Source organism: Tripterygium wilfordii, chromosome 23 (assembly GCF_013401445.1).
Source record: "Tripterygium wilfordii isolate XIE 37 chromosome 23, ASM1340144v1, whole genome shotgun sequence".
Lineage (NCBI taxonomy): Eukaryota > Viridiplantae > Streptophyta > Magnoliopsida > Celastrales > Celastraceae > Tripterygium > Tripterygium wilfordii.
This window is the reverse complement of record NC_052254.1, coordinates 596,085-619,469: the sequence shown is the minus strand read 5'-3', so window position 1 is coordinate 619,469 and position 23,385 is coordinate 596,085. Positions and strand designations below refer to the sequence as shown.

At 35.3% G+C, this 23,385-nt stretch overlaps 5 protein-coding genes across 5 annotated transcripts; 2 read left to right on the top strand and 3 right to left on the bottom strand.

Moving 5' to 3' along the window:
• The first annotated feature begins 28 nt into the window (after window positions 1-28).
• LOC119992970 (zinc-finger homeodomain protein 10-like) lies at window positions 29-1,417 on the top strand. Its single transcript, XM_038839823.1, has one exon. It carries the CDS (start codon window positions 267-269, stop codon window positions 1,143-1,145), a length of 879 nt encoding a protein of 292 aa, XP_038695751.1. The 5' UTR covers window positions 29-266; the 3' UTR covers window positions 1,146-1,417.
• Window positions 1,418-6,386: 4,969 nt separating this feature from the next.
• Window positions 6,387-7,186, bottom strand: LOC119993805 (mini zinc finger protein 2-like). Its single transcript, XM_038841072.1, has 2 exons — window positions 6,844-7,186; window positions 6,387-6,710 (listed from the first exon to the last, which is right to left on the bottom strand). Exons 1-2 carry the CDS (start codon window positions 7,084-7,086, stop codon window positions 6,708-6,710), a joined length of 246 nt encoding a protein of 81 aa, XP_038697000.1. The 5' UTR covers window positions 7,087-7,186; the 3' UTR covers window positions 6,387-6,707.
• Window positions 7,187-13,762: 6,576 nt separating this feature from the next.
• On the bottom strand, window positions 13,763-15,271 carry LOC119992596 (myb-related protein 306-like). The gene is made up of 3 exons (XM_038839372.1): window positions 15,035-15,271; window positions 14,805-14,934; window positions 13,763-14,558 (listed from the first exon to the last, which is right to left on the bottom strand). Exons 1-3 carry the CDS (start codon window positions 15,165-15,167, stop codon window positions 13,850-13,852), a joined length of 972 nt encoding a protein of 323 aa, XP_038695300.1. The 5' UTR covers window positions 15,168-15,271; the 3' UTR covers window positions 13,763-13,849.
• Window positions 15,272-16,688: 1,417 nt separating this feature from the next.
• On the top strand, window positions 16,689-18,449 carry LOC119992597 (60S ribosomal protein L34). Its single transcript, XM_038839373.1, has 4 exons — window positions 16,689-16,849; window positions 16,948-17,027; window positions 17,899-18,008; window positions 18,109-18,449. Exons 1-4 carry the CDS (start codon window positions 16,771-16,773, stop codon window positions 18,200-18,202), a joined length of 363 nt encoding a protein of 120 aa, XP_038695301.1. The 5' UTR covers window positions 16,689-16,770; the 3' UTR covers window positions 18,203-18,449.
• A 311-nt stretch (window positions 18,450-18,760) lies between these two features.
• Window positions 18,761-20,529, bottom strand: LOC119992595 (protein FEZ-like). Its single transcript, XM_038839371.1, has 3 exons — window positions 20,001-20,529; window positions 19,590-19,891; window positions 18,761-19,485 (listed from the first exon to the last, which is right to left on the bottom strand). Exons 1-3 carry the CDS (start codon window positions 20,179-20,181, stop codon window positions 18,781-18,783), a joined length of 1,188 nt encoding a protein of 395 aa, XP_038695299.1. The 5' UTR covers window positions 20,182-20,529; the 3' UTR covers window positions 18,761-18,780.
• Window positions 20,530-23,385: the final 2,856 nt, after the last annotated feature.

The following is a 23,385-nucleotide window of genomic DNA, read 5'->3' as shown; positions in this document are numbered from 1 at the left end:
AAGAAGGACAACCACAAAAACCCATGTTTTTATTATCATCCCTCATCACTGCACATCATCATCATCAAATACACTCCCACCATCTCCATCTCCTCCTCCTCCTCCTCCCTCCACCACAACCACCATAAACTTTTTCAAGCTCTCGCATACCACCTAACCACAACTTCTATGGCTTGTGTTATTTTATACTTAGTTTCTTCAAAACCCTAACCCCAATTAAATCTTCTGTGCTTTTTCTTTAAAAAACCATAGATGTTTGAGCCAATATGGAGATAACCCCAAATACAGTTGGTCCTAAATCCCCTGAACTTGACACTGAAACACCCACCCGGATCCGACCCACTAAGAGCTTTACTAACGGAGTTCTCAAGCGTCACCACCTCCACCACCACCAACCGGTGGTGGTAATATACAAAGACTGTCAGAAGAACCACGCGGCTACATTAGGTGGTCATGCTCTTGATGGGTGTGGTGAGTTCATGTCTTCTCCTTCCGCCACCCCAACCGACCCCACCTCGCTAAAATGTGCTGCATGTGGTTGCCACCGCAACTTCCACCGCCGTGACCCGGATGACCCTTTGACGCCACTACCTCCTAATACTACAACCACGATAGTGTACCAGCCTCACCACCGCCACCACCCACCACCTCCGCTGCAATCGGTGCCGCAATCGGGTCATCGGAGCCCCAATTCAGCATCTCCTCCGCCGATCTCGTCCTCCTATTACCCTTCAGCGCCTCACATGCTACTCGCTCTCTCCGGCGGCATTTCGGGTCCGCAAGACCCAACAAATTTCAACCAATCTGGGAGTCCTAACACCAGAAAGCGATTCAGGACGAAATTCACACAAACCCAGAAAGAGAAAATGTGCGAGTTTGCGGAGCGAGTCGGGTGGAAGATGCAGAAGAGAGACGAGGATTTGGTTCACGAGTTCTGCAACGAAATTGGGATCGCTAAAGGGGTTTTGAAGGTGTGGATGCACAACAACAAGAACACTTTCGGTAAAAGAGATGTTAATGGGTCTCGAATTGACACTGCTCCCACAACCGCCATCGCCGCCGCAAACAACAACGGAAATTATGAGAATAAGGTCCACGGGATTGAGATTCATGTTGGGACTAATGGGTCTTCTTCATCTTCTTGATCTCTTGGTGGATTAATAAGTACTGTTAGATAGAGTAAGCTCTGCCACTTAGTTGTTTAATTAATCTCTTAATTTTCCTCTGTTTTTTGATTTTGTTCTAGTTTGATTGATATTGATGATCATCATCGCCACTTTTTGTTGAGAATAACAAACATCGGAGAAATTGATCATGAAAAAAACTGTCTTTTGATCCGAATGTGTCTCTCTTCCGAGGGAGTGAGATGAATTTCTTATGTTCTGTCTATGAAAAAGCAGCAGAGTATTTTGCGGCAGGGGAGGTTACTAGATTAGTGTGCTAATTAATACTTCTTATTTAATTAATGAACTAAGTACAAATATAGAAGCTTGAGGTAATTGACCTTATATGTTAGATACGATGTTTGTTTATGATTGTATCAATTTTTTGTATGATCAGTCTTCTCTTTTGTTGGGTAATGTGGGTGATTAGATTTGGTGGGCTGGGTTAATTAATTGAATATATAAAGTAGGCATTAGGTGATAATGATACTTTGTTTTGTTAATTAACTTTCCTTTCAAGGGAAGCAGAATGGATTGGAGCTGCTAGGCTAGCTTATCTAGAATTCTAGATATGTATAGTAAACTAAATTATTGTCAATAAATTAAGATGGTGACGAAATAGTTCTTAAATGTAGAGGTTGTATTGTATAGTGTCAGTCTTTGTGGTTTAGTTTTGGTTTTTGGCCTTTGATGAGGTCCCTAATTTTTTTGTCGGGTCTGGGTCTGGGTCTTTTGTGTGTATATTCTCAAATGTGATTTAAAAGTGTGAATCAATTTTATGAACACGAAATTCAATGGTTGTAATAAATTATCACAAAAAGTAGGGGTTGCATATTTGCTATGGGACCCATCGTATCTGTAAGGTAACTTGTTTTTCAACCATAAATGTTGTAGACCCCACAACAAATGTTTGACCCTCACTTTTGTTGTGATTTATTACAATTATTGGATTTTGTATTTATACTTTTTATTCACTTGTGAGAATTGTTTTATATATATATAAATAGAAATTTTCATATAAGGGTATAAAATGCGAATCATTTTTTCATCATTGATTTACCTAAAATGACAGGTGGGATATATTGTTTGGGCTCTCACATATTTCAAATCAATGGTAAAAATAGTGGTCTGTATTTTACATCTTTATGTGAGAACCAGTGCATATATATATAGCTGGACCTTACGGTGACGAGTTGTGTTTTCACTCAATTTACCATATCGTCAGGTAAGAATTTTTGTGTGCATGGGCATGATGCCTTGAGTTTAAACCTATGTCTGGATATTCAAAGGGCAAACATTTTTGGTGTCTTGTTCGTTTAACAAATAATATATGTATGGATGGATCTGGCCAAAACCAAATTGACAAACTTACCCATGCAACCAAAATGAAACTTCAAAGGAATTAGTTTCCTACACAAGCAAGTTAGGTCCAAATTAGTCTCCTATACAAGCAAGTTAGGTCCAAAACAATACTAGTTGTTTTTAAATTTCCTGTAGTATCCTTCTCGAGTGGACGGAGTCATAAGTCGTTGCAGTGTCAAGTTTGGTGATGTTGAGAGAGCTATTGATTGATGGAGGGATTTAATGTTCTAAATCCCACAATGTTGAAGGGAATAAGTCAAATGCAGAATATAATAGGGCAAATTTTCTAATTAATAACAAATATTTTCTCTAGACTCAAACTAGTATGAGTTCATGGTGAACTTAGAAGACGAAGTCGTGTAAATGAGTATGGGTTGGCTAAAGAGGGAACGCCAATTCAAGTTCTGTGAGAACTCACTCCATAGCTTTCTTTAGTATTAGGTTTAGTGCATTTGCATCAATGATTGACCCACAACATCTAGGGTTTTAGATTATGTCGTGATCATGTGTGCCTAAGCCTAACTTTCAAGCATTTGTCCTGTCTCTCCAATATTTCTTGTGATCTTCAATTTATGCACATTGAAATTGTGATCAATACATCCTCAATTAATCTTCACGCAATTTGTAACACTAATTAGACCAAACCAATCAATATGGTTCCTCCTTGTCTTTTTGATGGGTAAAGCATTTTGGGAAATCTAGGACTAAACAATGCACTAGCTATATATCTATGGCTTTTTAGGAATTAACATATCCTTACCCTAAAAGTAACTTAACTAAATGTCCTATATATTCACCATTTCAACTCCATTTTATAAGAATATGATATTAATTAATTAGTTTGATGTTATTAAAACCCGTTTTTCGTCACCTATGAGAAAGAGTTATCAAATAAACCAGAAAACCTCGTTGTCACTTGATTGTTTGGTTATAAATTCCGTCGAGTTTTTAGGTTAAATTGGTTTATAAGCGCTATCAAACGGAGTTAAATCTAAAGGATATATGGAAGTTTAAAAATACTAAATCTTTGTATTTGAATGAATTATCTTCTTCAATTAAGGAAAGGTTGTAGATGCTCATATCTAGAAAGAAGCACTAGTGCAAGTCAATGGAGGACCACTATCGATCATTAGGAGAACAAAGATTAATAGTGCACTTTATGATGGATGTGGTCCAAGTACTATTTTAAGGTCATCTACCACACTACTTCATCACAAAAGAATCCAAGACTAGCTAGCTAATTGTTAATTTGTCATTCTTAATCCAAATCATTATCACTTATCAACAAACATATAACTTGTACTCAAATTATACATTTGACACTATTTGTGATTGGATTTACATAGACTATAAATTATATGTGGTTCTCAATTCTCATTGAATATAAATGCTTGGAATTAAGTTGGAAAGCAAGTTGGTGCACGCTAGGTTCATTGATGTGCAATGGTGGACATGGAAATGTTGCTAAAAAACAAAATGGAAAGAGCACATTTGTCTAACCCAAATTAGAAACCAATTTTATGGGCTGTGGTGTTAACCACATGCTTGTTTGGTTGAGATCCATGTGACATTGGGATTGACCCATCAACCACAACTAGTCGGGTAAGCTCATGATACATACATACATATATATATATATATATATATATATTACTATATTGTGTTAATAATTCAATGAATCTTCCTTGAATTATTACATTTCCCAATCTCTTGTTGACAAATGACTAAATAACATCTAAATAATAACCTTATTTTACATTCATTGTATTTCAAATTATTGTTAGATAAGAATTCTTATTATGCTTTACTAAAAGATCTAGAGTATGAAATTGGGGTATCTTGCAAATAGTTTGCCCTCAATAATGAGTAAGCTGGGCCTGGCCCATTTTTTCTAGGAGGCCTACCCAGTAATGATGGGTGGGGATTCGGGGAAGTTTGGCAGGGGTCCTTAAATGTTAAGGGTTCATTGGGTTTGTTTCTTTTTATTTTCTATGTTTTTCGTATTTATTTTTAGAAAACAAATTATTTTTTTTGTTTTTTGTTCTCATATTGTTTTTCAGTATTTTTCTGTTTGACATGTTTTCTAAAATGGATAATTAATCGTGCTTTTAGGGTTGTTTTCTGTTTTCCGAAAAATGAAATTAGAAAACACATGAAAAACAAATATATCAAGTATTGGTATTAAGATGCTCCCGAACCCTCTCTTCTCTCATCTCTAACACTCTCGACTACCCATTTCAAATATAGTGTAAAACTTCTTGCATCGATCTTTTATAAATAATTAAGACTTATTACAATTGTGTATACTACCACTAATTAAACCAAGGAAGATTTTTGTTATTGTTTTATTCCATTTACTCCATAAATTGACCAATCAAAAGAGAGAAGAATTATGGCTTAAGCTTTAATCACCATCTCTTTGTTAATTTTCCACAATAACAAACAACATGATTAGATATGTGGTCCTGTAATTTTTGAATTAATACAAAGTGATCCCACCAAATAAATATATGACTACCACCACAATTAGGAAAACATCCCTGATATATAAGATTATATAATATATTTTTATATATATTCCTACTATAATTATGAAGGAAGCTTAATTCAATGGCATAGAGTTAATTTAAATACCTTTTTTTTGGGTTAAGACATGAGACTTAAAACTAGTGAAAGCATAACAAAAAGCTAAATCCAATTAAATTACCTCTTGACAAAACAACAAATGCCCTAAAATTTCTTTCTAACCTAATCCAATTAATCTGTAGTCAATCATGAAGTTCACAAGTCTTTCTTCTCTGTCTTAATTTTCGCTCGACCATCAACCCCTAAAACTATATTATTAAAAAAAATAATCCAATTAAACTGATGCCCTTTTTTTAATAAAATTCCAAATCTTTCATTGATTTAAAAAAAGAAAAGGAAAAATAAACTATTGTTCTAGCAAACCAAAAACTGTTTATCAATCATTAATTCAAAACCATTGCCTGAAAAGATCAATATGGCAATATATATATATATATATATATATATATAGAAATAGAGAAAAAACAATTCAAGTAACAGCAGAAGAAGAGGCTATATATATTATATGTGAATTCAAATGCAGGCTGGCCTGACAATTAACTGATGTATCTAGCTATATATATATATATATATATATATAAAATGTAGGCATATATATTTGATCGTTGACAACCACCCAATTCACTGCAACATATACCTGAAGTTTGTTTCCTCCATATTCGAAAACCTAACTTCAAACACCAGTAGTACTACTTGTTCTTATGTACACAAAAACCACATGCATTGCACCATAAATATCTATTGCAATTTGTTTTCACGAAGACAAAATGAACTAACAAAAATATCAACAACTGGTATCAGCAAAGGTACCCTCATTTTTATATTAATATGAAGAATATCCCAATATATATGTTTGGTTAATTTAATTTTAATTGCATTCCTGCCACATTATACATATATATGTGTGTGTGTGTGGTTTTATAGCTAGCATTCTATATGTAGGAAATATTAAAGTTTTTGACTTGTTCAATTATATCATCTAATTCTTGCTTTAGTTGTTGATTAAATCATAGTTAAAGCTTTAATCACCCTTTAAGCACATCTCTCTTTTGTAAAAATTTAATTCCACAATAACAACCAACATGATTTGATTTGTGGGTCTTGCACTAATTAATCTTGAATTAATACAAACTAATCCCACCTTGAAGATATAACCACCACAATTAAAAACTGATCTTGATCATCAATTCATCATCAACGGAGGGTTAGTTAATTTCTCAAATTCACAATATATGTTCTTGTTCTTGCTTCCTATGCTTTCAAAGAGAATTTGGATCAAGAATCTCTACTTCTTTAATTTGCTTTCTTTAAGAAGATGAAGATGATTTTTAATAAATTACTGTCCATAGGATTTCCAGATAAAGATAATAAAATCTCATCATAGATTATTTATTACAATCAAACATCAAATTAAATTACCATATTTCATCATCATCATTGAATTCCTTTGCTCCACTCATAATTTCTTCAAGCTATATACAACCTCACACCACTGAATCTGAACTCAACCATCGACCAAGTTCGCAAATCGTTTCTTCTCTGTCTTTCTTGCTCCGGCTGCCGGAGATTAATCTTGTCATCAAACCCTAAAAACTATTACTGTAAAACAAAAACACAAACAAGTAGGTCAAAAACATCACAAATATATATAGACTTCCAGTTGAAATTAAGAAAACATTAAAAGGTAGTTTCTTTATGTCCCATTTGAATTAGGCGAAGAGCATTCACAAACCACTTCAGTCTCCACTTCCCTTCTATGGAAGTTCCTGTGACAACCACAAGCAGCACAAGTGAGTGCACCATCTGTCCCTTCTTCTCCACTTGCCATGAACTCTGTACACCCATCGACGGCATATCCTCCGACACCTGCCGCATGATTTTTCTGGCACTCTCCATATCTCACAATCCTGATTGTGATTGAGGATGATGTTGTTGATGGCTCTTCTCTTCTCACTACCACTTGACGCTTCCTCATGTTGTAGCAATTAACCCCAAATTGATCTCTTTCTCGATGACCCTGAATCAGAAATTGGCATAAAGTAGAGAGAGAGAGTATGGGGGGGGGGGGGGGGGGGGAGAGAGAGAGGCAGGCTAGTATTTCGTTTTGCCGAATTTCATGTTTTTGTTAAGAACAAATATACCACAAGTCCCAACCGAGTAGTATATATGGGCAAGACCACCCCTTACTTACCAAGAAGATATTTTCCTAGCTTAGTGCGTTGGGCTTTAATCCATATATAGTAGTTGTGCTTGCTCAGTGAGTTGGGTTTTGGCCTGTAATAGTTAGTCTAAGGAGGAACAAAGTCTTGCGAATCTTATGTATCCACGAGAATCAGATAACCCAAAACAGATATCCGAATGGTTTATAAACAAAACTCAAACCCTCTCATATCCACATTCCACAGTGATCCATCAACATTTTTTCACTTTTAACCTAAGTCAATCCATTAATATTGACTCTAGTTAGTTAATCACATATGAATGATCATGTTGGCAGAGATCTTACACAGTAAAAAAAACAAGGGCTATGGTAAATTAGTAAGCGCCAATAATTTTGGGATCTCAAGTATTATCTTAATTTCAAATCCAATGCATCTATCTTCTAGAACCCTATTTTGACCATAGAATTTAATCAGTAATTTTTCTTATTCACTGATCGCTCTAGTACAATAACTTGAAATATTGTACCACTAATGATCATAATTTAAAACTCCTTATAATATTAAAGGAAATGATTCCCTTCAAAAACCCTAAAGATGACAAGAGAGCTTTCGTTTTCACCTAAAACTGTGATTGGTTTAAAATGGAATGACCAGCTAAGCTGACAGTAATTTTAAACCTAATATATACTGTGGCCTTAATTTGCTGATGATAACAGGGAAAGCTCTTGTGGGCCACATTGATACGATGCCAGCAACAACATTTGTCTACCAATTCACCTAAAAACATGTGTATATATATATATATATATGTGGAGGTGTATGTATGCATGTAAGATTTTTCTAAGCTTACCAAACCCATACGGTTCAAATATATACCATTCACTTCTTTGCATATCTTGTCAAGATTAATCTCCCACATTGGACTGTCATAACTCAACCAAATGGTACATAAGTAAATGTTTTGCACCTCTCACACAAAAATGCGTTTTTTAAACCTAAGAACCAATGACGATGGTCCATAAATAACAAATCCGTGAGGGCTCGTGGCCCGGAACGAACAATATTCTTGATGCGTTTGGACTTTGTTTTCCAACATATCTAGTCCACTATATAATTCTTGATCTCATAACTACGTATGTTGTCTAATACCAAACAAAACGTTAAGTATGTTACTTTTGCATAATTTTGAGGCTCTAGGATCAGAAGAAAGTTGGCAAAAATATCCCTAGCAATTGAACTTGATCTCATCGACATTTCTTTTGGCAGTGATGTCGATATATATGGGACTTCATTCCATGTTTGGCTACCAAGTGTGGCACATTATATAATGTTTGGTGTGTACAATATTATCCATATATATATATGCAGATATATAACTTTGTGCCAAATTGTTGTACATATGACAAACGAACTTACCAAACATTAGATCCATGGGAAATATCTTAGATATTAATTAATATCTGCTAAATATCTGGCATTACAAAAATAGGAATACAACATCGTGACCCGTTAAAGTTGTCTATTGTTCGGTTGGTAATCGATTGGGTTAGATCAGGGGCGGATGTAGCTTGAGCCTAGAGCGCACCCTCAATTTTTGAAAAAAAATTAGTAAACATACTTATAAGCCTATATCTTTTAAGCCTGTATCTCCAAAAGCCCTAATAAGCCCATTTCTTTATTGAGAGAGGAATTCTTGATGAAATTGATAATGAAACAATCATGGAAAAATTTTAGAAGATGAAAACTCGACGGAGTCGATTATAAAGACTTTATTTAGCACTTTTTTTGTATGTATAGTTGGAGTCTCAAGACTTGGGTTCTTGGAACTGAAAAATTAAATTGTAAGACTTCATCATCATATTAATATATAGATATATTTTGACTATTTTTTGTTGGATATCTGTAAATAGCTCTAAAAAAAATTTTAGGGACGTTGGCCCCGAACCTCACCAACCTTTTCACACCCGCTTATAGACCAAGCCCCCCTCATAACATTTTCTAGATCCGCCCCTGGGTTAAATATATGTGTGCCCAAAGTTCGATTTCAATGAGAAATAGATTTCTCATTAGTATTTTTTTAAAAAAAATTGTCTGCTTGCATAAATAACCCTTTAATTATTATTATTTTTATTAAATCAGAACTTTATCAACGAGAAAGAATTAAACAAGGAAAACCAAGAACCTCCCAGCAGCCCACGACAACAACAAAAACACCTCCCCGCCCGCTTAAATCCATATAACTCCAAAGCTCGAGGATTTGCCGCCCGCTTAAATCTAATGGATATATCCATTCGGGACGGGTGTCTCATTGGGCTACCAAACAGGCCCGGCCCATGAACTTTTTTTGGTATCCCAACGATATAGAATTGGTCTTTTAAATAGCACCTTAAATTAATTATCCCTTCTAAATTACAGATAATATATTAATTAGTCAAATTATGATCAACAACTGTAAAGTCTTATGTGTATGTCTCTGCAGGATCCGGGTCTTCACTATTCGTTTAGAATATGAGAATTTACAATGTTACTCTATTGGTTCAAGAGATGTATCATGTCACACCACACTTTTATTTTTTTATTTTTAAAATTAACTTGTTTAACTTTTTCTCTAGCATTAGCTCTAAATTATAGAGTCAAAGGAATTGTAGAACCCTCAAACTCGTCTCTGCGTGTCCATTTTTTTTCTTCATTATAATGAAATTATGGAAATTCCAAATTTAATTATGCAGACAATTAACATGTTTGATGTCCTTCATAAGCTAATGAAGCTGTCCGAATTGTAATAGGTGTGTAGTATATCTACATGTTTCAAATAAATGCAACATGAATAACTTGATCATATTCATGAGGTGCACATGTTTCTGTCCTTAAACATCTACAATATAAAGTAATTCAAGTAGATCGATCGAGCATGAAATCTTAGATTTGAGAGACATTTTAGAGTACGCTATAATTTGAAGAAATTGAGAGGGATGAGAAAAATGATGTGAGAAGTAGAAGGATGTGTGAGAGATTTCGAGTCCAATTCACTTGAGGTATTGTTCACGCTTTAGGCCTTAGGTCCTCGTGGCTTTGGCCTTGGTGAAAACTCAAGTGTATTTGGTACAACTCGAGGTATTGTCCCCGGTTCTCATTTGAACATATCGCAGCTTTGTTTATTTCTTATTTTTTTCCGGTTTTTGGTTGGTTTTCACTAATTTTTTTTGAAAATAATCGATCGTTTGATTGAACGGTTGATTAACCGTTCTATTCAGTAAGCCCGTAATTTTTTAACAACCCTAAATTTTGTAAGGTCTCAAGTGTTTGGAGATTGAACACATGGTTTATGCTTATCAAACAATTCATCGCGTATGTCATGCTGAATTCGATTATAATCACTCGTTGGGAATGAATTATTTGAGCTGAAACATTCAAATCACTGCATTTACACCATACGATTTGTCAAGATATGATATGATTGATTGTGTGTTTTGTATTGGAGGAAACAAACATGCATGAATTATTAGTCTTGTGATTACTTAACAAAAACAAAGATTCTGTTGTCTCGGATAATGCAAATCATATATTGTGAGGTGGGAGCTTGACTTTTGTGATCCGCTCTCTACAGTAGGTTTAGTTAATTTGCTTTGACTTTGAGATATGAGTAGTCTCCATGCCATTATCATCTGGGAAATTGATAAACAAACCCTCCCTATTTTAAACCCCCTCCCCCTAGGTTGTCACTATTTGTCTTGTCATGTCATATCTTTTCATCATGTCTCATCTCATATACATACACATATATATATATATAGATATATACACATACACACATATAGGGCAGAGAATATATATATACATTTATTAATTTAAATGTTTTGATTAAGATTATTTGTTTGCTTTTTTTAATTATCATAATTTTGTAAGACATAGATAATAATTTATTCAAGTACATGAATAAAAGCTTCAGATGAAGATTTGATGAATCCATATGAGTGCATGTACGCATCTAATCGTTCCGCATACGGAGTCGCCCATGCAGCTGCACAAGTATGTCTACAGTGAACCCATTCGGGTGTGATGGGAGGCATTGGATAATTCCTTGTCAAACCAACTTTGACGTAGTGATTACCATTTACGTGCCCTATAGCAATGGCAACGCGTAGATAGGGTGATGGAGGAGCTGTACGTAGTGGTAGATATGTCCAACTCTCTGCATGATGAAGAACATGCAATATCACATTGTATGCAGAAGCAATCAATAGACCCATATCTGGCATTATCATCCAATGCTCAAATGGTGCTGCAACATCATCTTGAAAAAAATTCAGTGAGTGTTTAACACTGTATGCCCTCTCTTCACCGCCAAGTATTTCAACATATTGTTTCCAAAATGCGTCCAACTCTGCCATCAGGTTATACCGAACATTGGGCCATTCATCTTCCCCATGACCAAGACACACAGCTATCGATCGAAAGCCGCAATTTCCATCAGCTTTTACATCTTACACGTCCCTGATGTAAGGGTGCAGTATAGCTGGAAACTGATCAATATAGGATCGTAAATAATAGTTTTCCTTTCTTAACATCGAACTTTCTTGTGTAGAGATAGACTGAGTATTGTAAATTGAGGAGCAATTGTGTCTCTCTGATTGATAAGATTGCAATTGTGTCTCTCTGATTGATAAGATTGTAAACGGACATTCTATTTTTTTGGTGCCAGTCTGTTTCGTTGATGGTTTCTTGCTCTGGTAATTGCCACCGCGATCACATTTGAATTGTAATCTGTGTTTTTTGCCGAACCCACCAATATCTGATCTATAAATGATGATGATATATCCCAATTTGTGTCCAGTTTGTTGAACCCACTCGATCATCGATTGTCGCGATTTGAACACTTGATCAGTTTCAAATTCACATCTATCGTTAACTTCGATATTATCAACCATCTCGTCCGCATGTTCGTCTTCTTGCTTTATTTCGACTGAGATAAAATCACCCTACAAACAATATAATTTACACTGAGTATTTACAAAAAAACAACAATATAATTTACATCAGTATATGTATTTACCTGTTCACTTGAACAACTTGACAAGTGGTAGTCGAAAATATCACTAAAGTAATCCATATCCACAATAGGTTCACTCTCTTTTTATCTCAACAACAGACTACTTTAAGACTCTCTCTCGTTTTTTTCTCACACACTACTGCTATCTCTTGCAGCTTCTTTAAATGCTCTGCAAACTCTTCTCAATTTATAGCCATATATGTACACATGTATAGTCAGAGAATATATTCTCTGTCCTATACAGAGAATATATATTGAGTTGGAGTCCATGAGAGTGGTGGATTGAATACATGAACGGTCAAAAAAAGGGGCTGGCGAGTTTTACGATGCAAGGACCACTAAACAAAAGGTGATGTTTTTTTACAATTTCAAACCATTGAAAAGTCATTCAACGGATGACATTGGAAAAAGTCATTAAAGTAGTCTAGAGAATGTAGGGGGTTGAAAGTAGGGGGGGTTGGGATAGTGCTTCCCTATCATCTGATGCAATGTGAAGACAAAGAGGGCAAGCATTTAATACATTAACAGTCTACATGTGTGAATGAACATATAAGTTTTGGAGAATCCATGAGGGGTGCATATGATGGTTCCATGTCTTCACGGTATGGAAAACATGGCATTACTTGCATGGCCAGTCTCGAACGTACACCTCCTATTATTCCTGTTGAAGGGATTCACATACATGTGCATTAAACTCCAATATGTATTCTCACTGCCAGCAATAATATCGTGTCCACGAGTTGGACTTTTGCTCTATTATCCTGTTGTTAGATGAAAATTTTTTATACGCATAAGAGAGTTTTGTATGGTGTCATTTTCAGTTTAAAAAAGAGTAATTTGTATATCATTTTCATGGACTTCAATTCATATGTCCTAAAGTCGAAAAAGCGAACTTTAGATAATGTTGACATTATATAACCCAAGAGAACAAATATGAAATATATATACACACCATTAACAACGCAGCGAAGCTATTATTTTCATTTTTAAGCAGCTAATGGATATATCTAATATAATTACAAACTACAAAAACACTTTCCTCTTATTGGCATATATATATTGACGCATATGTAACTATGTAAGGTATGCTATATCCTTATAGAGAATCTTACTGCCTTGGCTGGATATTTGATCGTCATAGTCTCATAGACATTCTTAATTAATCACAAGCGCTGGTCTCTTCTTTCCACATGCATAAATTAACGCCAATTAAATTTCAATTAATCAAGCCCACATTTTCCACTCTTTTTGACGTCCAAATTAAAGTTCCCAACAAAAGTAAAAAAGTCAAAAACTTTTAACCCTACATCACTTAACAATGAATATAATCTCATGTACTATGTAGACTACCACGAATAGCTCATGGTGCTCATCAATTTAGCTAATAATCCAAAATATAACATCAATATCAATAAAGTAACTAATTTATTGATCTCGAACAAAAATATTAATCATGTGATCCATCATATAAACATTTCCATTCTAGTGCTACTCATCATCAATGAAGCCACTAACATTATTCTCATCTAATTCCCCAAAAAAGATTTAACATTATTCTCATCAGATTTAATATCACTGAAGCAATCTTTCCCTTGTGAAGCAGCAGCTCCTTCATCAAAAAGCCACTTCTCTAGCAATGACAATGGTTCTTGGGAATTATTAATACTTGGCTTGCTTTCATCTTGGAAAATACTGGCCTCACCAGGAGATTGAGATTGTGAAAGATCAGAGTTTGAAGAGTCAAAAGACTCAAACCCATACAGTGCTGACTCAAAAGCCTCTGATAATTCCATCTCATTTTTCTCATCCTTGGTATAATTCGTCTTGGGATTCTTGTTTTTCTGTGAATATTGGTGATCATCAGTGACAATTGAGCTTGATGATTTTGGTGGGTCTTTCATCCACCCTTGAAGCAACTTTGCTATGTTTTCTGTGCTTGAAATGTATGTTGATGCTTGATGTTCCTGTCCTGCAGGTTGTTGGATGAATTCAGGGGACAAGGCCTCACTGAGAGCCTGCTTTGCCATTTGAATATCAGTTTGGAGCCTCCTCTCCCATTGTCCTCTAGAAACTGAATCTGGGTTTGTTAATGATGATGTTGTTGTTGATGATGATGATCCATCTCTAGAATGACCACCTTGATTCTTCTTAAGCTTCTTCTTCAAATGGGTATTCCAGTAGTTTTTAATGTCATTGTCTGTTCTCTCTGGAAGGTAGGAAGCTATTGCAGCCCATCTGTAACACACACACACATTCAGTGCCCCAAAATTAATTAGTAGTTATGATAGGATCACAGCAGCTCTTATCCCAGTTATTCTAACTCAAACAAGCAACTGGGATAACTGAGAAATCTACTGTTAAAATCTTTATCGATCATTTTCGATCAGCTAACTCTGCAGAGAAACCAATCTAGACCACTCAAGATAAACAATAACATATTACTTGAATCAAATTTTGGGTGAGAAAGATTGGATTTTGTACCTGTTGCCTAAAAGGGCTTGGAGATGGATGATAATTTTCTCTTCATGTCCTGTAAAATTCCCTCTCTTGATTCCTGGCCTTAGGTAATTAGTCCATCTAAGCCTGCAACTCTTGCTGCATCTAAGCAACCCTGCAAATCAAAACCCAAAATATTTAATAAACTGAACATATAATTCAATAAACTGACAAAAAAAACCCAGAAAAGCAGACTGATTAAGTAAACTAATTACCTGTGTTAGTGGGTACAGCTCTCCAATTGCCAGGACCATGTTGTTGAATGTAAGAAACCAGAATGATATCTTCTTCAGGAGTCCATGGCCCTTTTTTCACACCAATCTTGTCACAACAAGGTGGTCTACCCATCTTCTTCTCTTCTTTGTATTTTCAAAGTACGAGAAAAGAAAGCAAGAGAAGCATATCCAAAGTAGTCCAGTGGGTCTTCATATTATATAGAAAAAAAGTAGAGAGAGAAGGGACGCTGACCCAAGTGAGGATTGAGAGGGAATAGAGTCAAAAGATGACAGGAAGAGCATTTAGTGATAAGAGGAAAAACCCTAAAGTCAGCTCAGCTGGTGCTGCCAATAACTATTAAAACCGCGTGGCATTCAATGTGGGCTGCACTGGGGAAAAAGAAAGCAGCAATATCAAGTGTGAAGATTTAATGCTGCCATGAATAATGTGTTCTTTGAGCTAACATTTGGTGAAAAGAGGCAAAATCAAACTTGCTCTGCTGGTGCTTTTGACTTCTGTAGGTTTATCTTCAATAATTTATGACTAGTTAATGATGGTGAGAATTACTGAATTAGTATTGTTCAATCATGTTTAATTATGAACAATGCAGACGCGATCTCAATTGGTGTTATAAGACATCAATCGATCATTGCCATTTCTGAGGGATATCGAGATCTCTTTTTGAAGGAGAAGTCGAGATTTTTGATCTAGAATCATGATGTTGTTTGTTTGATTTTTTTTGTTCAATCTATATAACTTGACGTAGTTTGGTGGAGTATGATGTTGTTCGATGAGTGTCTAGTGATATTTGGTGTAATACGGTGTTGTTCGACAATGGCTATTATTTTCATTTTTCCTTTTGTGAGTTCTCCTACAATCCATCTTTAAATACGACATCGGTCCAGGGTTGACCATTATTTGTATTTGTATTTTTTAGTTTTATTGTAATCCATCTTCAAATACGGTGTCGTCCGAAGGTGACCATTATTTGTATTTGTATTTTTTAATTTTTATTATAATCAATTTTTATGATGATTCGAATGTCTTATAGACTCAAATTCACGTATCCTTTGGGTAAATGAATGCAATTCAGTCCAAGACCTTTTAAAAAATGCAAACGCAATCTCGTACGAGGCCACAAAAATGGAGAGAATTTAGAAAGAGAGATTCAGATACCTCCAAACATTAGATCTTTTAATGTGACGAGACATTATATTTATAGAGCTCTGACTCACGTGACCATAATTGCACGTGATTTGCTGAGCGGGATAGAAGTCTAGGCTTGAGCCTGTTTGGTGAAGCCATGGGTTTGTTATGTCTGTTGAGTCCTTGATTGGGCCTTGGGGCCTGTGAAGAAATCGTGGACTTGTGGAAGATACTCCAGGGCCTTGGGCCCTTGTTGGGTAGACTGAGGCTTGGGCCATCGGCCTGTCAAGAACCTGAAAAACATAGGATTAAAATGTTGAGGGTCGGTTTGATATAAAAGTAAAATTTAGGGGAAATTATAAATATATTAAAGAATTGGAACACTATTTGATAAATTTGAAAGTCTAACTGCCCTTTCTAATTAATCGTCGATCTCAGCCGTCCATCGAACTCAGAATAGTGTCCATTAGATCTAGGGTTCCATACTCGGAATATAAACCTTCGTCTCCTCAATCAGAGCCTTCTGTCGCAGCCTCCTTCAAGCTGCTGAGCAATTTGTCGACTTAGATAGAGAGAAGAAGAACTAAAAATGGTCCAAAGACTTACATATCGCAAGCGGCATAGCTACGCAACTAAGTCGAACCAGCACCGGGTCGTTAAAACCCCTGGTTTGTAATCCTAGTTTGATTGTTATAGTGGAGTTGTTGATTGGGTTGAGGTATGTATTTTAATATGTGATTGATCTTTGCCTGGACTTTGAATGAAGGTGGGAAATTGGTTTATCAGAGCACGAAGAAGAGAGCGAGTGGACCCAAATGTCCTGTCACTGGCAAGAGAATTCAAGGAGTATGTTTGCTTCCTTTACTCTGCATATGTGTTGTTTTGACTTAGTTTAGGTTTCATCCGTGTATGTTTGATTTCCTCTTCTGTATAATTCATACTTTTTGAAAAGATTAGGTCTTGATCTAGACTTTTAAAAATTCCCTTGATTGATTCAGTTGTTCTTTAGGAATGATTTCTAAGCTTGAGTGTACTAATGATTGTTACAATGCATCTTAAGAATCATGTGAATATTGTATTGGATCTGTATCTAAGATTCGTAAAGCATTCAGGAACACTTGCTTGGTCTAGAAATAGGTTCTGACCTCCTAATTAAGTTGCATCAGCATGTAGTTTAAAGGTTTTTCTTATTATTGCTATGAACAAATGCTTGTTTAGACGAGGCTTTTTCTTTCCTGTTATCAACATAATTCCAATTAGGGTTTGCATTCAAGATATGGCCTTTTGATTTAACAAGCTATATTGTAGATTATAGGAATCAAATGTTTCCTATATACATTGTGTAGATCAGGGTTTTAATGCCTGCATGTGGGTGGGTTGATCAGGGTCACAGTTTTAGTTCTGGTTTCTTATTTTGCTTTAGTTGTGATCGGCTTTTGTACTTGTTTCTACTGTAATATATTGAAATGCATATTGCTCTGCTTAAAAAGCAGGGACGTTAATGTTTGTGATTCTTAGTCTCTCTTAGTCCCCTTTAATTACCGTCATATTTCATTTTTCGATACTTTTGGTGATTTGGAGCGCTAAGTCATGTATTGATGTAACACAAGTGGCAAAGTTACAAGGTTTTTTTTTTTTGGTGTTTGTTTGAACATCGTCATGAATATAGATTTAGTGATGGTGGTGGTTATTCTGATGACATTTTACTTCTTTCCAGATTCCTCATTTGCGACCTGCTGAATACAAGAGGTCTAGATTGTCTAGGAACCGCAGGACTGTGAATCGTGCTTATGGTGGTGTTTTGTCTGGCAGTGCCGTTAGGGAGAGGTAGGCTACTTGCGCTGATAATATGTTTATTTTGGTTTTACAGTCTTTCAAGAGAAATTGTTAGCAATTTTTAAGAGATTTTGTTCTCATGCTCTTGTAGGATAATTCGAGCCTTCTTGGTGGAAGAGCAAAAGATTGTGAAGAAGGTCTTGAAGATTCAGAAGGCAAAGGAAAAGATAGCCTCAAAGAGCTGAAATGTGATTTAGGGGACAGCATTGCTTTAGATAAATTTTGTTTGTGGCTATGATGAAATCAGAAAATGGAGTTGTAATGCATCGAAAATTAGCTTGGTTGAAGATCAATCACTTGTACTTTGTTTTTTGAATTTTTCCTTCAGGTGCAAATTGTTTTGAGTATGTTGTTTTTATGATGACTTTTTGATTGTTAAGGTACATCACACATTATTGAATCTTCTATAATAGCCTAGTTTGTGTTCTATTTTTTCTGCTTGTATGCGACACTTTTACCATCTGGAGTTGTTAACTTGAGTAATGTAGAGTTGTTAACTTATGCTCACTTTCCCACTGTAAAGAGATTATGGATTCGAGTGGGGGAGTTGAGGTAATTGCTTGAAATAAAACCGTGAGGGGACAGTACTTTGAAAGCAAAAACGCATCACAACAATGATAATCCCTATACGGCTATGCGTCAAGTCGAATTCGGTGTTGCCCATTTTTTATCTGCTTCTAATTTAGTTCATTTTTTTTTCCTTTTAAGAACATAGGCAGAAGCAATTAAAAATGAGCAATGTCAAACTGAATTAAACATCTTTTTAAGCATAGCATTTGTTTGTGGAGTAAGAAGTAGACATATCACTAATACAAGGTGGTGAGTTAGAGTCCCAAGGCAAATCAAGTTTCCAGTCATTAGATACACCAGAAGGCAAACTGAAGGGGAATCCAGGAGATCCAAGTGTCCCCCACTGGTTAGTATCATGACTTTCACTTTGGTTCTTTCTCAAGCCTCCCTGATCCATAGTTCCTTGCATATTTTGGTGCATACTGATTGAGAAGCCATTGAACTGTTGAGGCCCTGAAAAATCTACGGTCTCTGAGCAGCCTTTACTGATATCCCCAACTAAGGCCTGGTTGAGTAGCATGGAAGAAGTGTCAACTGTACATTTGGTGGGCTCAGACTGCGAAAACATGAAACTATTTGGAAGCTCTCCGTTTGAGTTGGGGATTAGAGATGGTTTGTAGAATGTAGGATGAAGTGGTTTGTGTGAGAGGACGTCTAAAGCAGCGAAAGTCGCGGCAGATGCATGTTGTAATCCATTGTTGCTGCTAAATGGGATGACTGATCCGATTTCAGTTGTGCAAGATATGTTCTCTGAACTGAACTGAGGACAGTATCCCTCTTGATTAAGAACATCTGATCTTGGAACTTCTGCTGGAAACGGCGACACCCAGGAGAGCGAAAGTGCTCGTTGCGCCATTGAATTGGTTTTCTTGAATATCCTACAAATAGCCCAAGCATCCTGAAGTCCAGATTATCAGAACCTTTGATGTCAGAATTTTGTTGTTTATATGACAAACAAATATTGAAAAGAAATGTAAAAAAGACAAGTCAGTGTAGAATTACATTTGCAGGAAAGCTTTTGTCTAAGAGTTTCTTTGGTGGTGAAGGATCGCAGAGCGAAGGAAGTCGAAACTCATGCATCATCCAGTCAGTTTTGATCCCTTTAGCAGCTCTGCCTCTGTAGAACACAAGTGATTTTTTCAAACCAATGCATTTGGTGCCACCAGAGGAGTAAATCGGACGGTCTGTTCCGGTAGCCTTCCAAAATCCAGCTCCCGTGACTCTGTTTGGCCGCGCGCTGTTCCTGTATTTCCGGTCCCTCGGACAGTAGAAGTACCACTCCTTCTCCCCAGTAGGTGCCAGTTCTTATGAAAAACAAAGGAAGAGAAAAAATTAGTTGACGAAATAAAGAATGACCAAAAACTACTGCTGCAAATGGAACATGTTCTTAGTAGCAGAGATGAATAAACTTACTTGGAAGATCCCAGGGATCATATTTATAGATATCAACTTGCTTAATAAGCTCGATTGCAAGCTGACGCAGCTGTACTTTCCTCTTCAGGTAAAACCCAACAAGCTCTTCATCGGTCGGATGAAACCGGAACCCAGGAAGCATAACATCATCCACCTTATCTGCATCATGTTTTTCATCCATGGTTTCTCTTCCTTTCTCCCTTAAAACCCTTCTCTTTATGAGACTAAACAAGCACTAAAACTTATTAATGGAACAGTAGAGCAGGACCCAAGCTGTGAACCAGTACTAGTACTAGAAGATGAACCCTCAAGAAGGAAAAGAAGACAGTTTTCACTAAATTCAAAGCTTCCTTGAATTAATTGCTTCCTATGAAGGTGTCTGAACCCGAATCTTAGGCCGTCCTTTAAGGATGATGACTATGTTAAATGTGAAAATCAAGGTGACTTGGTAAGAATTTAAGCTACTCTGCAACCAAGGAAATTTAAACCAAGTCAAGGGAATGGTAACTCTCTTAATGAAGCCACTTCTTGAACCTTATGTGGGTTTCTGTACAAATATAAGGTCTCTCAAAGTGACTGCAAAATTAGAGCACTTGTTTTGTGGAATTTTGGGGTTTTCATCTTAATCTCCAATGGAAACCCATTATTCTATCTTTTATGTTCTAATAGGGTATAAACACAAAATGACAAATCAACCTTCATAGTGTTATAATATTTTGATTTTGTATTGTTTTGATAACCAAAAATGACGACATATAAGTTTGTCATTTGAATATTCGATATGGGTCTAAACTCGGGTCATTAGACTTGTACAATAGTGCGCATAGAAGTTTCTCACTAATAACAGATTCATGAATCCATACGATTTGACTTAGAGAGATTCATTACTAACCTATGATCGTATTGATTTTTGATTTTTTGTTTTAAATGATCTTTGTTTGAATTGGTTCTTTGGGAACTTGTGTAAGGGTGGACCAACTTGCAATAAATAATAAGATTATTTGATGAAATCTGATAGATTCTGAGACCCAATTGATTGGCCCCAAAGATGCGTCTTCTATTCCATTCTTTCTTGGACTTTCTATTCCATTCTTTATTCCTTTTTTCAGATGTGAACACATGACCTGTTAATGGAGTTTTTTTGGATTCTATTGGGATTCCTTAACTGTGAACAACCTTATACAGAACATTAATATACCAGTTGACCAATTAAAAAAAAACGTAAGTGGACATCTGCTTAATTGTTGAATGTAAGGGACAAGAAATTTAAAGATTTCCCTGTACATTAACAGACATGCGTAATTCGTGCACTACTACGTAGGTCTGATGAGTTTACTCAGTGAACACCCAAAAAATAGAAACTATGGTCCCATCGTAGTATCGTACACAAAAAAACTTTGTTAATAATAAATTATTTAAGGTTTATATAAAATATTTTCAATTTTCAATTTGTGGATTGTATTATATAAATTTTTTTTCCCTTAATAGAAACTTCACAACTTTCCTACAATACCAAGAGACAAAGTAGACAACTCCTTGGATTTTTAAAGTGGACGGTGGTCGCATAATTAAGCTCATGGTGCAATATTAGTTTCTAGAATATAATAATTAATACACTAATCCTAAGGCGTGCAATAAGTCAATCTTCTTGATCTCATGAACATTGAAATATGAGTTTTCCTCATTTTCAACATTTTATTGACAATACCGAGTAGCACCAAATTGAGTGCATGCTAAATTTGAATAGACATAACTGCCCATGTTTCATTGCATTTTGTATTGCGCAAATCAAGGGTACTTTTGGCTTTTTCTTCCTTCGATAAAACAACGTAACATATGATCTAGTGGTCATGGATGCTACCTAGATGTCGCACGTTCAATTTCTTGAAATAATCTCTCTACATTTTATGTGTGGTAAAATCTAAATACTTATTGTTTATCCCCGATTTCACTCACTGCGAAAGCTTTATATACGAGTATTGATAAAGAGCATATATACCATTCTCACTAGGCCAACTTATGCTTCTTATGATATCTTTCTTATGAGATCTTTGAGATAATATGGATCGATCAAAGTATAAAAGAATTTAGGTGGAACTTTTTTTGTTTATAATTATTTTATTCATATGCGTAAGCTTTATTAAGTTATGATTTTCTTTTATCAAGGAAGAGGGATGAGACTCAAACTTAGCGTTCGAGATTATATACGACTCAGTTCACCAACTAAACTAATTGGTGTTTGTTGATTAAGTTATGATGAAATTTTCAAATTAATTATAACAACTCCAAATTAAGATTGAAATCCACGAAACATAGCCCTCTTGTTTGAAACCCAAATATATCGTGTTCCTTCACCTAGGGTTTTGCAATCCATGAGTGCAATTCAAGTTTAGAAAAATGGAGTCAAATTTTTATAACCAAAGTTTTTCACTTCTCTTTCTTTGTGAACATTAATCTCCTAAAAATGATCATGTTCCCAATGTATAGAAACTTCATAATAATTAGGGTTATTGACTAATGCCCCATCAAGTGACCCCCTCTAATTTTTTTAAATGCATGTTTGAATATAGTATTCCGAATTAATTTAATTATTCCATCAATACAAATATTAGAGAAAATATAGATGCCCATTAATATATTAGAAATTAGGGTATGTTTGGTATGCTTGATTTTAATGCATTTTCTGAAAAACAAAAAATAATATTGAAAACACGTTTGGTTGCCTATTTTAGAAAACACATAAAACATAAAATAATCTAAAGTTTGGTTGCCTATTTTATAAAACACATAAAACATAAAAGAATCTAAAATCAGTTGAAAACATAAAACAAAACATAAACATTTTTTCTGTTTTACATTTAAAAAAACAGAAAACAAACCAAACGGATCATCTCCTCTCGTTTCAATTAAAAGACTTGTTGTCAAGGTAGGGGTCAATGATAGCAGCTATGTGGACAAAATAGTTACAAATCACAATTTGTTAAAGAGATTCATTAATTATTATAAACCTAGCTTGTACAAGGTGATCTCAATTTTACTCAATCATATTCATATGTTTAATTAGGGCTAATCTCTTTGAAACCAATCTTAATTTGATATGACGTTTTTATGTCCAAATTTAAATATAAATGTCAAGCTAACGGTTAACTTACTATTCAAATCTTATCTTATTCACTAATGGCCTTAGCCCACTTGAGCAAATAAATACTCTTGCATTCATCAATCATATATAGTTGGGTTTTCAATCAATAATTAATTTCTAACTAAAAAATAACAACTAAACTTGTTTTTTCTTTATATATGTGATTGAGAAAGAAGAAAAATGGTGCAAATCCATGAAAAAGATTGGGTATGTTGTACTTTGACTATGAAGTTTTAGATTCTA